At 30.8% G+C, this 12,757-nt stretch overlaps 1 protein-coding gene across 6 annotated transcripts in view; it reads right to left on the reverse strand.

Annotated features, from left to right (window-relative positions):
• The window catches only part of LOC134720746 (b(0,+)-type amino acid transporter 1-like), a 47,166-nt gene that overhangs the window by 17,016 nt on the left and 17,393 nt on the right, over positions 1–12,757 (reverse strand). For 5 of the 6 annotated variants that reach the window (XM_063583226.1, XM_063583225.1, XM_063583230.1 and 2 more), the window contains 4 exons: positions 8,046–8,267; positions 7,514–7,615; positions 1,572–1,832; positions 706–831 (listed from right to left, as the gene is read on the reverse strand). In XM_063583226.1, the coding sequence (XP_063439296.1) occupies positions 706–831; positions 1,572–1,832; positions 7,514–7,615; positions 8,046–8,267 (711 nt within the window). Of the gene's footprint in view, positions 1–705; positions 832–1,571; positions 1,833–7,513; positions 7,616–8,045; positions 8,268–11,272; positions 11,556–12,757 lie in introns of those variants that run through there. The other variant, XM_063583231.1, reaches the window with a different exon arrangement.

Consider the following 12,757-nt stretch of genomic DNA (forward strand, 5'->3'; position numbering starts at 1 on the left):
ACATTACCACAATAATCTTATAATTTCTAGTTCTGTTTTCTTTTTTTCCCTAAGAAAACCACAGTTTTTTGTGTTATACAAATATCCTGTGTGTATAGATTATAACATGAACTTTTTCTATATTGGCCCTGGTATGATCTTGAGGCTATAGCCGAGGGACGATATGGATCGAGGGATAATACCAGGGCCAATATGGAAATGACATATTATAATCTATTTATCACATATTTAAGATCTGCAGAAAAGAGAAAAATGTTCAGTAATAACTAGCTGATTAACCACAAAAGGTAAAATCTTTTTTTTTCCATATTGCATACAAATTTATTGTAACATTTCCCCTTATTTCTCAATATGGTGATACACAAAAGCAATAATTTGGCATGAGGCTAAACCGATAATGGTTAGTTTCACTTTTTTCTAGTAGATTGTAGCAAACGTCTCATACTTTTCAATACAAACACTGTCATTGTACACCACTGTCTTTAAGAATGCAATGACGTCATATAATTTTGAATTGGGGCACAATAACCTCTTTATTTTCCCAGGCAGCAATATGAGTAGCACCATTTTGAAGTTATTACATATGCAAAACTCAACGTTTTCGTAACAAATATGTGATAATACATTTTATAAAAGTATGAATTATTTTCTGCCATTCTTTGTATGCAGCATATTAAAAGTTCACAATGACACTATAATTCTTACCTCTGGCAATCATAACAGCACCTCCCGCTACTATAATCACTATAGCTATAAGTTTGGTAACGGTGAAAAAATTCTGTACTTTGGTTGCTAGTTTTACACTATAGCAGTTGATAAAGGATATTGTTACTGAAAATAGATCAAAGAAATAGAAATTATTATTAATTATTTAACACAACAGTATGCATTGCACCTAAAATATATTTTTTTAACTATTACATGTTTCTCTATTAAAGGCAGCATATTATTACACACAGGGCTCCCTTATCAGATACAGTATTTAAATAGTGTAGTGCACTGTTGCAGAAAAGTGTCTGAGGTCTTCAGTGTTTTTGTGAAGAATTGGCATGCAGTTTGAAGTATACCCATAATCTCCTTTTAGTAAAGTTTGTATCTTTATAGATTTTGACTTCTGACAGATCATGAAATTTAGAACGGAGTTTTTGTTTTTCAGTCATGTTTGATCAATTCATTAATATTCTGCATACAAAATTTGATATATAGTTCTCTATTTCTTTGATAATATATTTCCTTAAATTCTAATACAACAGATGATCTTCTTAATCTAGAATACATCTAAGGTTTTTAACAGTTTTGATAAAAATATATTGAAGAACCTAGACTTAATAAAATTTACATAATTTTGTCAAGCTAAATATTTAACTATTTATTGCAGTTTAAGGGGCCATAAAGGGATCTCTTCCTTCCTTCTTTATTTTTTCTTATTAGAATTTTTGTAAATCTGGAGTCTCCTATAGGTTGTCAGGCTTGTCCATACCTTATATAATTAATCTCAACAACTCTGTGGCGACCAGCTTTCAGTGAGGCTGAAATTCAGCTCAACTCTAGAACCCAATCTTTGAACTTACACAAGCATACAATAGCTACTAATTTAACTGCAGTGTCTGATGGTCCACAGGGGCAGAATGGCTCTACAGCATACAGTCCAAAACTCATTGCAACCACCCCAAATAAAGCTGGTTTCAATATCAAGACTGAGGTCCAGGCAAATAAAAAGGCTGGCACTGGTCCAAGGTTCTTGTGTAATGGCCCAAATGCATCTTTTAGGTATGCATATTCAGCACCAGATTTAGTGATCATTGTACCTAATTCAGCGTATGACAGAGCACCTAAAATAGAAAAAAGTTATTTTGATAATTTTGATTCAAACATATCCAAAGTCAGTTATTTATAGAATTTGGTTTGCAGCATTCACCAATTTTGAATTTGAAGTGATTTTTTTTGTTTACATCTTTTTCATAAGAATTTATGAGATTTTGTAATAAAGTTTTCAAAACCACCAGCTTTATAAAATGTGACATTAATTCAGAGCTTCTTTGAAATAGTGCATTTTAATATTTAACTTGAAGCATTTTTGTTAGGTGCAGGCTTGACCAGAAATAAGTGCTTGTGATAATCAAATGTTCCAAAGTGAAAGTAAGTATATAGCTTCAAAAATTAAAAGTGAAAGTAGACATCCAGCTATTAGTGTCATACCAACATTTTAGATGTTTTGGCCAGGGATTATTGTTAAGACAGTTTATAAATATGATTATTTATGTTACAAAGTGCAATGAACAGATCAGAAAAAGTGGGCTGCTCCATTATATTCCATGTGCGGAGGGCAATATGGCACTCAAAAAGAAAATGACGAAATTGAACCAAAGGTGCAGTGACATGTATGTCTCTCCCAAAATAGAAGGCAGTAGACGGCTACCTCCAGGAGGACAATATGTCACTACGTATAAAAACAGATATCAGCCAGTAAATCACATATCGGGTGTATTTGTATACACATTAAGTTAAATGAATTTTACTCCAATCATAAGTTTTGAAATGATACTTGTACTTTTTCAATTTTCTACAACTTATTTATTTCCAAAATTATTCATATTTAGATATAAATCATTTTGATGAATAGTTTTATTTCAATTGTTTTTTAAAGGAAATTTCCTTTAATAGAAACTACAATTTGAACTTCATGTATAATAAGTTTCCTGTAAAATACTACATAAAATATGATGTGAACTGGTGTATAAAAAAAAAAAGAGTAAATTTTCAAATGATAGTAAAATGAATTATGGAAGTTTGTGTACAAGTAAAATTATTATTTTATCAATTCTAAATCTTTAAGAAATATGAGGAAAAAAAATGATAAAAGTGTGAACTGGCTGTTTGACATCCCATCAATGTCTCTCCACAAAAATGGAGGGCAGGGTGGAATGATCAACAATCTGCAATAATTTCCATAGTTTTTAGTTCCCTAACATTATATGCCATGTATGTCTCTCCGTATTAGGTAGTTTGGATTAGCCCTAACCTGGAATAAGAATTGATTTATCATTAAACGATGATTGTCTATAGTATAACTTCTGCTTCCACTGCCTTGACTCTTCTCCAACATGTGGACTGTTCCTCAAAGATCGCTAAGGAGGGCAAACTGGCATTATTAAAATGTATCAAATCAATATAAAGATGGGACCAATGGGCTCTGTTTTAGGTGGCATTTTTGTCTCTCCAATAATTCCAGGAGGGCTAAATGCCGACCCATATCCTAACAGCCAAAAATTGGGCTGGGGTTCAAGACCGTAATGCCAGAATTGTCTCTCCAAGATTTGTTTGGAGGGCGAACTGGCAACATCAACCTAACCACACAGCAACGCCACGTGTCTCTCCAAGAGATATCAGGAGGGCAAGATGGCACTCTGTTTCTTCGCCTACCTAATCGTTTGAAGGACAAAAATTGTCATTTATTGAAATTACAATATAATATCAATAATCTGCCAAATTCGTTAAGTTTCCTTTATCTTTCATATCCTTACTTAAAAATTTATGTTATTTACCAAATTTTCTGTAACTGTAAAAAGTGGGAAATAAAAAAGGCAAAACAAATTATGAGTTCATGTAATGCCCTCTTTATCCCAATAAAATATAAGAAAATAACAAAATCTGTCCTTCATCTCTGAACAATAATAGCAAGATCAGTTATATAGCAACATTGTTGACATAGGCAAAGATAAATAATAAAACATGTAAATAAGTGTGGAGTTTAAAATAAGAAGAATCTTCTTAAAGTAATTTAAGCATTTGTGCTCAGGATAACTGCAAAATGTTCTCAGTCAAGGTTAAAACAACATGTAAGGAAATAGGGTTTTAACATAAAACTGAACATTTTCCTTTCAACTGAAGATCAATGACACAAATAAAACATAAAAAGTTCTTTTTGAGTTTTCTACTTCCCTTTTTCTTTATTCTAACATTTGGCAAGTTTTCTTTCATTCTTGTGTTTTAGTTAAAACCCCATTTCGCCTAGGATTTTAATGACTATTTTATTTCAAATCATAGCCAATGAATCTATTCTATGTCTGAAAAATTTCTTTCTGGTTACACTGCCAAGACTTTTATTTAAATGATTTTTTTCTGCACATTATCAAATTATTTTCAATTTTAATTATATGTACATTAACAGTTTGATACATTTGACTTAGGGAGCAACCATTTAACTTCAAAGGGGGATTATGGATTTTTGTCTGTCAGTAAGAAATTTTTTTTTCAAAATTTAACAGCTATTAAGGTATGGGGAAAATATGGGATTAAAATACCAAATCTTTTTGGGTCATAAATTTTCCACATCAAATTGGGGATCAGAATATTTTTTTGGGAAAAACAATAACTCCCCCTTGAAGTTAAATGGTTGTTCCCTAACTAAAAGAAACAAGTTAGTTTCAAAAAGTGAATCAGATCACTTAACTTACTGTATTATATAAATGGGGTATAAAAACTGATGATCAATCTGCTAAAGTTGTACGTCTAAGTACTAAATCCTATATGTGCAAGTTCACCCTCTAAATAAAACACTGGGTAAGGAAAAACAATCTGTTGTTCGGCACCCAGAAAGACAAATCTGCATGCAAAGTTACTAATCTTGCTATTGTTGTTCGTAATATGTAAGAAAGGGGAGACAACTCTATTACAGGATAAATTTCCACAAAGAAGGACCAAGGGGAAGTAATTTTGAGTAAAACTGTCACCGAGACCAAAATGGTGACTTATTTTCTTAAGAGATTTAGATGGCTATGCCATGTTTGTCTCTCCAATGAGATGGTTTTGGAACAGTCCCCTTTTCCTGAAAGAAAGGGAACTGCTGAGATAATTATTGACCTAACTGATTCAGGTTTAGAGTGCCCCCACAAGTTCATGCAAGCTGTTACAATTTTTAGATATTATACAGCAGGATTCTCAATATTATATGTAAGTTCTACTACAAATGAGTACAAACTGTATCCTACAGTAAGCCACCATGTGCATACATTTTTTTTCTATTCTACCACCCCTGAATCAGTTTCTTCACAAATAATAAAATAAACTTGAGACAGCTCTTGGAGTTGTCTTCTGCAACTGGCCCCAGCTGTCCTACTTACATCTGGGAAAATCAGGTGATTTCCTGGAGACAGCCAATCATCAGCCACCTGTGTGCAAGAAAATATAATCAACAACAAATTTTAGGCGGGGAGACTTAATTTGTCTCCCCTAAACAAACAATCAATAAAACAACAGAATATTTCAATGAAGAAGAAAAAGGATTTTTGTCTTTTTTTTTGTCTAGAACCAAATTCCCAGAATACAATGATAGAAATAAATGTTAATAGATGTATTACTTTCAGAAAATCCCAAACATCCCAATTCATAAAGATCGGAGGTCCTAATTATAATGATTGACAGGTGAAAAATCAATAATACCCATACCATATCAAAAGTTGAAAAATATTATCAATCTCAAACTCATAAATAACCTGACTGTAAAATATTTAAAAAAAAAATTAGCAATAAAAAATTGTCATAAATAATTGTCGCTAGTTAAGTAAATTTCCACATACATTGTATTAAAAAAAATACAGACATTCATTTGAAACAGTAACATGCCTCAATATGTAAATAAATGTTTAACCTCATTACATCAAAAACAACAATAAAATTTTTAAGAGTATATATGCAATGGAATTAACATACAAAAGAAAACAATAAATAAAACCAACTGCATGATCTGACCCTTTCAATCTCTATTTTTTTCCCCTCTTGGGACACTACAAACTTATTCCAATATATTTTACTATTTCCAAATAAATTAATGTGGAATGTGTCGAAGGGTCACGAAATGATGCCCAAACTTGCATATTTCGTTTTAAAAGGACATATCTCGATAAGAGTTAATGTGACGCAACCCAAATTTGTACTTGATCTGAGTTTTGTGGTTATAAGAAATGTGTATAAATTTCATAACATTTGGATGAGGCAAACTAGTGAAAGAGAATGGAAACCAATTTTGGGATGTACAGAGACTTTTAATTTTCTGATGCACTTTTCTGGATTTAAATTCATTAAGAACCCTTCAACCTCAACATTTGATAGTTAGGAATTCGTTAATTTTGTGATAGTCCTGTACAGAAATTACATCCAGAATACAGAATTTAAGATTTAAATCCCCCTTTTATCACTATTAAATGGTCTGTTTGACGATTAAAGGAAAATGTTATTAAACATTTTAATAATAAGTGGATTAAAGATAAATGGATAATATAGCTACATGTATATGCTGATCCACATACATTCCACGATATATAAACTTAATATTTTACATACATAAATACCAAGTATGTATTAAATTCATAATCGATCTAAACCATATACAACAGCTGCAAAAACATTAAAAATACATGTACTTATTTGAGTAACCTTTTTCAAATAGATGTATAGAATAAGCATGAATTATCATAATCAATGAAAAATGTAATAAAAAACCATTTCTTTATAAAAAATGTTTTTAAACATATTTGATGAAGGTTAATCATTCAAATTTTTATTAAAAAAATGTTGCTTTAAAAAAAAAAAAAATCCATTCCAATTCATTCTATTCTTTTTTTTAATTGTTTTCTTTTCTTTTTTTTCTTCTTATCACTTGCCAATTAAACATAGTATACTTATACAATGTATTTATCTTTATATTTCAATTTGGATATAAATAAAAAATGGTTTTGTCTCTAATTTGTCTTAATGGAAATGAAAATGGTAATACATGTAATGATAGATGATTCTTTTAAGTTATGTGCAAACAATTTTATTTTGTAATTGAATGATTCAAACAAAGCATTGGTGTAGTTAAACATTTCAAACTCACACATTATTAATTCTTATAACAGTATAACAATATCAGAATAAACAAATGCATTTAAACTCTTAACAAAATAGTCTGAGTCATCATAGCTCTTTATCAGAGTCACTAGATATCTTACATTACCATGACCAAAGCATGTATCAAAAAGCTCTTGGACCACCATGCAATCTCAAGACTTCCTATTGTGTCTTGAAAACTACATTTTAACATTTTAAAACATAAGTTTTGCGGTGAAAATTTCAATTCTTTTCATTCAATTCTATGTGAGGCTTTTAGCGAAGCATTATACTACAAGTATTTGTAATAATAAGCATTCATGCCTGTTTATTTGTTTTTCTTTTGTGATTTTTCTTGATTATTACCATAGAACATTGTGTTGTTAAGCATGTATACTGATTTACTTGTTTTCATCATATACAAAACTCCTGTTATAGAACAACAGCCCCTAAAACCCAGGACTTCATTAGAAGCTCTTGACTAATCTCACCATAATTCTTCAAAACTACCTTTAATCTGTGTAAATAGTTGTATTGGGTTCAGTTTGCATTTTGTCTACAAAGCAGTAATCAATAAGCATAAAAGAATTCTTTTTTGTTTGGTAAGAGAGGAAAAAACAAAGCCAGCAAATTATATACCTACCCATAAGAGCTAGGACACCACATCCTAGCCACACCACAAAACTCAAACCCACCGATCCTGTGCTCATTAATACACCTTTGGGTGAAATAAATATTCCAGAACCTACAAACAGAAATTAACACAATTAACTTTATTCCCGGTTAGACTGAAACATCCTTTTTCAGGACAATTTAAAAAAAAATAGTTTTCATCATACATTTCTTATCATTATTTCATAGAATTCATGATTAATCCAGATTCAAATGATTCATTGTTTTTTTTACCAGAACTAAGCGTAAAAAGCTTCAGTCAGACAAGCTTTTTTGAAAGCTTATACTTAATTTTGATTAATATTGAATAATTTTGACAGGGTTCATTACAATAAACATTGGGAGTCAGGATGTCAAAAATAGTTTGGTATTGGAGTTGACAGGGTTTGGTTAAGGCAGTATAAGTTTCAATGCACAACAAATAACAGGAAAATTATTTTGGTGAAGTCCGCCGGGATCAGTTTTAAGACATTTTTCACTGTAAAATTTACAATATATGTTACCTATCATCGTTCCTACGATTAATGCCACTCCAGACATAAGTCCCATTCTTTTCTTCAGCGCCACACATTTGTTTTTATCTTGGTCGATTAGAACACTGTTATTATTTATTGCATCTTTCACGTCCCCGACAATACCATTAGATAACCCATTTATTCCGTTAAAACTTTCAAATAACTTTTTGGTATCGTCTTTGCTATAGTCTGCCATGTCTTGATTATTTGCTGAAAAATTAAATAAACTGGTCACAGATTAAAGCTCCTAACGCTCAGTTCTCCAAAGAAATAACTGGTAACATACAATCCTCTGATGTAATTATGTTTCGTAACAGCTGTAAAACTAATACCATTGTAACAAGTTTCATTTTTTCAACATTCTTATGCAAAATAAATATCGATTTTTCAGCAAATAATGCTCATTTCACAAGATGAATGAACATCAATTGATATGTTAACTTCTGAAAACCAATTTGATACCTGTTTGCACTGCCAGTGCAAAGAAGTCTATTTGGTTTTGAAATGATGTTACTGGCCTTGTTACTGAATAACACAGTACATGATATAAGATATATAGATATAAGAAGATGTAGTATGGGTGACAATGATACAACTATCCATCCAGTCAAAATTTATAAATGTAAACCATTATCTCTGAGACCATTATAGGTCAAAGTACGGTCTTCAACACGGATCCTTGGCTCACACCACAAAGCAAGTTATAAATGGCCCAAAAATTACTAGTAAAACAGTTTAAACCTGAAATAAGATTGTATTAACTCAAGATGCCTTAAAAATAAAATATCAATGGTGGATTTAGATTCAGGCAGTTTTAAAATCAAGAAAGCAGTTTTATCCAGATGCCAACAATAACATTACTGAATGATTCTATGCAATACAAGACAATATTCCAATCTAACAGTGCCATTAAGACATTCCTGTGAAATCTCTTTTACCAGATCAACATAATAACAAACGGAATTCTTCCAACAGATCAATCTCTGTAAGACGCAATACTATCAGCCTATATAATCATCAAAATTACAATCTTCAAGGAAATATCGATAAACATTGCTCACTTTCTATAATGACTGCTATTTTTAACTCTATACTGTTAATTCAAAAATTTAAGCGAGGGTTTTATTCATGTGAATAATGAGACTAGATGATTATCAAAATAAAAACAGACTCACATTCTAATGGCTGAAATCACATTACTTGATCAATTTTTTTTGTAATTCAATTTTTGTTATGCTGCAAAAATAAATGCATTGGATAATTTCTGTATATGCGTACCTGATTATTATGGATACAACTCTAATGCTCCAAGATATCATGCAGACAAAACCTCTTATTATGTTTTAAGAAGAATTATACACATTTGATTATATGGTCTATTAATTTAAGATACATAATGTAGGAATATGGTGGGCGTCATGATATAGTTTTTGATACCCGTGAAATAAAGTAGTTATACCTGAATGCAATAAATCTCAAAAAGGTAACAAAAAACATATAAATTTGAAGCTAAAATTGTTAGAGGTGTCTTTTATCTGTGTTTTATCTGTTGGAAGTACAAATGAAAAATAGTTGGGTTTTATGGACCAATTAAAATTGTGCAAGACTAGCAAAATTCAGCTTTGAAAGATTAGTTTATATTATTATACACTTAAAATAAAATTCAAAGTCAAAAACAGCAAGATAAGATCAAACACGAATAGGTATGAATGAGTATATTATGAGAAAATGTGCATTCCAAAGACTGCATGCAATTTGACATATCTTAACATTCTTGTTATCTCTTCATTTCTTCTTTCTCCCTAAACAATACAGCAAGAATGGATAAGGGGAAGAATAAATCTGTTGTAATAGGTTTGCCTATGTGAAAATTTCTTTATTCCAGAAAGAAGGAATATGTATTCTGAATGATATAAGTTGATCAATTTGATTTTGTCAACTTAATATAAAAAGTGTGCGGTCAATTTTAACATCTTATCTTATAACTTTTCACATGAAAAATTTATCATACGTTTCTAATTTTTTCGTTTTGAATTGTAATATTTTATATTTTTACTCTTGAATGAAGAATGCACATACATTTGCTACTAGTAATTGTACATCAGCTATGTTTGTTAAACATATGTGATGATGAAAATCACAGATAAGACAATATTGAAATTCATGATTTTGTGAAATTGAATAAAAGCAAAATCCTAAGTGTGTTTGAGCATCACTGATGAGTCTTGAGTAGACAAAACATGTATCTGGTTTACAACTTTATAAGCATGGTATCCCTAAATTGAGTTTCCAGGGTGAAAATTGCAATTTAATTTGAAAACAGCAAGTGAAGTTAGTAATTTAAGTCATCTTATATGTGATGTCCCTCCTAAAGTATCATTGATTGATTGATTTTAAAGGTTAAACACTTCTTTTGCTTCTTTTGATACTATTGGCTATTTCATGGTTGTAGGTTTTTATTGGTGGAGGAAGCCTATTAGGTAGGTGCCCAGACAGAACCACCAACTCCAACAATATGGCAAGACTGTTTTTTTAACTTCACCTGGCACTTGCCAGGTTGGAACTCCCACCTCAGTGTTTATAGGCTAGTGTGTCAGTAGACAAAATACTTTGACCACTTAACCACTGAGGCCCCTGAATTGCTCACTAGGCAACAATATGCCAATTGATAGTTCTAGCCTTTTTCACATTTTTTGGGAGGGGAAAACAAGTAACTAATTTCTAAATGTAATACTATTTGAATTCATTCTAATTGAAACAAGGCCATTCTAATCTTTTTTGCAATATTAAGGATCAAATATTTTGTTGTAAAACATCATGAAGGGTTCTAATTAAATCAAATAGTCATAAACATACCTGTTATAAGAATATTATCTAATACATATGAGATGTAACTTATTTTGTGTGTTTGATTACTGCCTAAATGACCTACCCAACATCAGCTTAAAGCAGTACAAAAAAGTGATGAAATTCCTATTACAAATATTAAAACAAATGATGCAATACCTTTTAAAAAGACCAATTAACCCAAAAGATTTTGTATATATTATTAAGTTCCTAATATATTAATCTTCTTAATTAAATGTCTAAGCTTAAGTTTGCTGGGAAAGGTTAAAACCTTCCATAAAATAAGTTTAAATAATACTGTTTTGTAAGAATGAATATTCGAAGAATTATTTGCAAGTCTTATAAAATCATCTTGTTTCAAAACTTACCAATTTCAGAATAAAACACCTTTTCACTTTCTGTGAATTTTAGAGTTCTAAGTGGTTGTGTTAATCCAAGAGCCACATGTGAAATAAACAACTATTGAATCCAAAATATATAAAACATTAAATCACAAATATTCCAATCGATTAATCTTTCTTTTATTCCAAATGATTAATCAAAGCTTAAACTATCACAATAAGACTTATCTTAAGATCAATAACATTATGATTTAACGCTGAACACAACAATAAATATTACGAGATTATGTCACTTTCATGTTCTAAGCTTTTCCCATGCATCACAAATCACAACCTCCCTATCCAAACACGTACATGAGATAGATTGGAATAATTCCAGATTCTGTTAATATATATATATCTTCTGCTGTAACAGGAAGCTTAAGACTATGCGCCTGTTTCCTCTTTTATTACTAATTAGTGGTAATCGTGGGGGAATAAGAACATCTGAATTTACCTTTATAACATCAATATAGCCATTCCATACAGCTATTAGAATATCATATTCATAAAAAATCAATTTTCAGCTTTAAAGAGCTATAAAAGTAATCATTCATAATGACAATAGAACGTTTTCAAATTCCAATACACAGGATTTAAAGTATGGCTAAGAAAGTTAATATATTTAATTTACTCGGCATACAAGTTAAACAAATTATATAAATTATTTCTCCATTTAAGATTCACTAGATCTATGTAATGGTAATAAGATTCTCACCATACATAAAAGGTCAAATATTCTTTATTTAAGTACTTGGGCACTTGGCAGATTTTTAAATCCACATTTCCTTTTTATTGCTTTGGTTTGATTTATATTATTGTTTGATTGATATATGGGTGATATCCACTGACAAATATTTCATGCATATTCAAGATGAGACTACAATTTTTTCTCAGACATTTGTTTGTCCTTGAAATATGCTACCATTAGTAACAATAAAGAAATATATATAGTGATATGAGGCTTTACCTGTGAAAGGGAACTAATCAAATCTGTATGATTTGTTTTTAATTTTGCCCCTGTAGTAGCGGAGGGGGCATTAAGTTTTACCCTTGTCCCTCTGTATAGATGTACATGTACGTCCCAAAGTTGGTTTCAATTCTTTAAACTTTTGGGGAGTCACAGCACAGCAAAAGTGAGTTTATATATTTTTAATGCTTTTTGATATACATACATGTATTAACGCTTTTGCTATTCAACTGAATTTTGTCTCAAAATGATCTCAAGATCTGTAAATGAATAACCTGGAGGTCATGCTAAAAGCACTTTAATAGACCACTTTCGAGTTCATCCGTCACCGTCAAAAACTCGTCAATTATGCACGCCTTTATGACGTCATTTACCAGATAGAGGGGCTCGCCTGTATCCCTGCACTATTTACGTACATCAAGCGTCTAAGTGATCGTTTTTTGTTTAGGATAAACTAGAAATAATGGTTGCTCTGTAGGTACTTACTGACAATTCCCTAATGA

This window comes from Mytilus trossulus, chromosome 6 (genome assembly GCF_036588685.1).
Source record: "Mytilus trossulus isolate FHL-02 chromosome 6, PNRI_Mtr1.1.1.hap1, whole genome shotgun sequence".
Lineage (NCBI taxonomy): Eukaryota > Metazoa > Mollusca > Bivalvia > Mytilida > Mytilidae > Mytilus > Mytilus trossulus.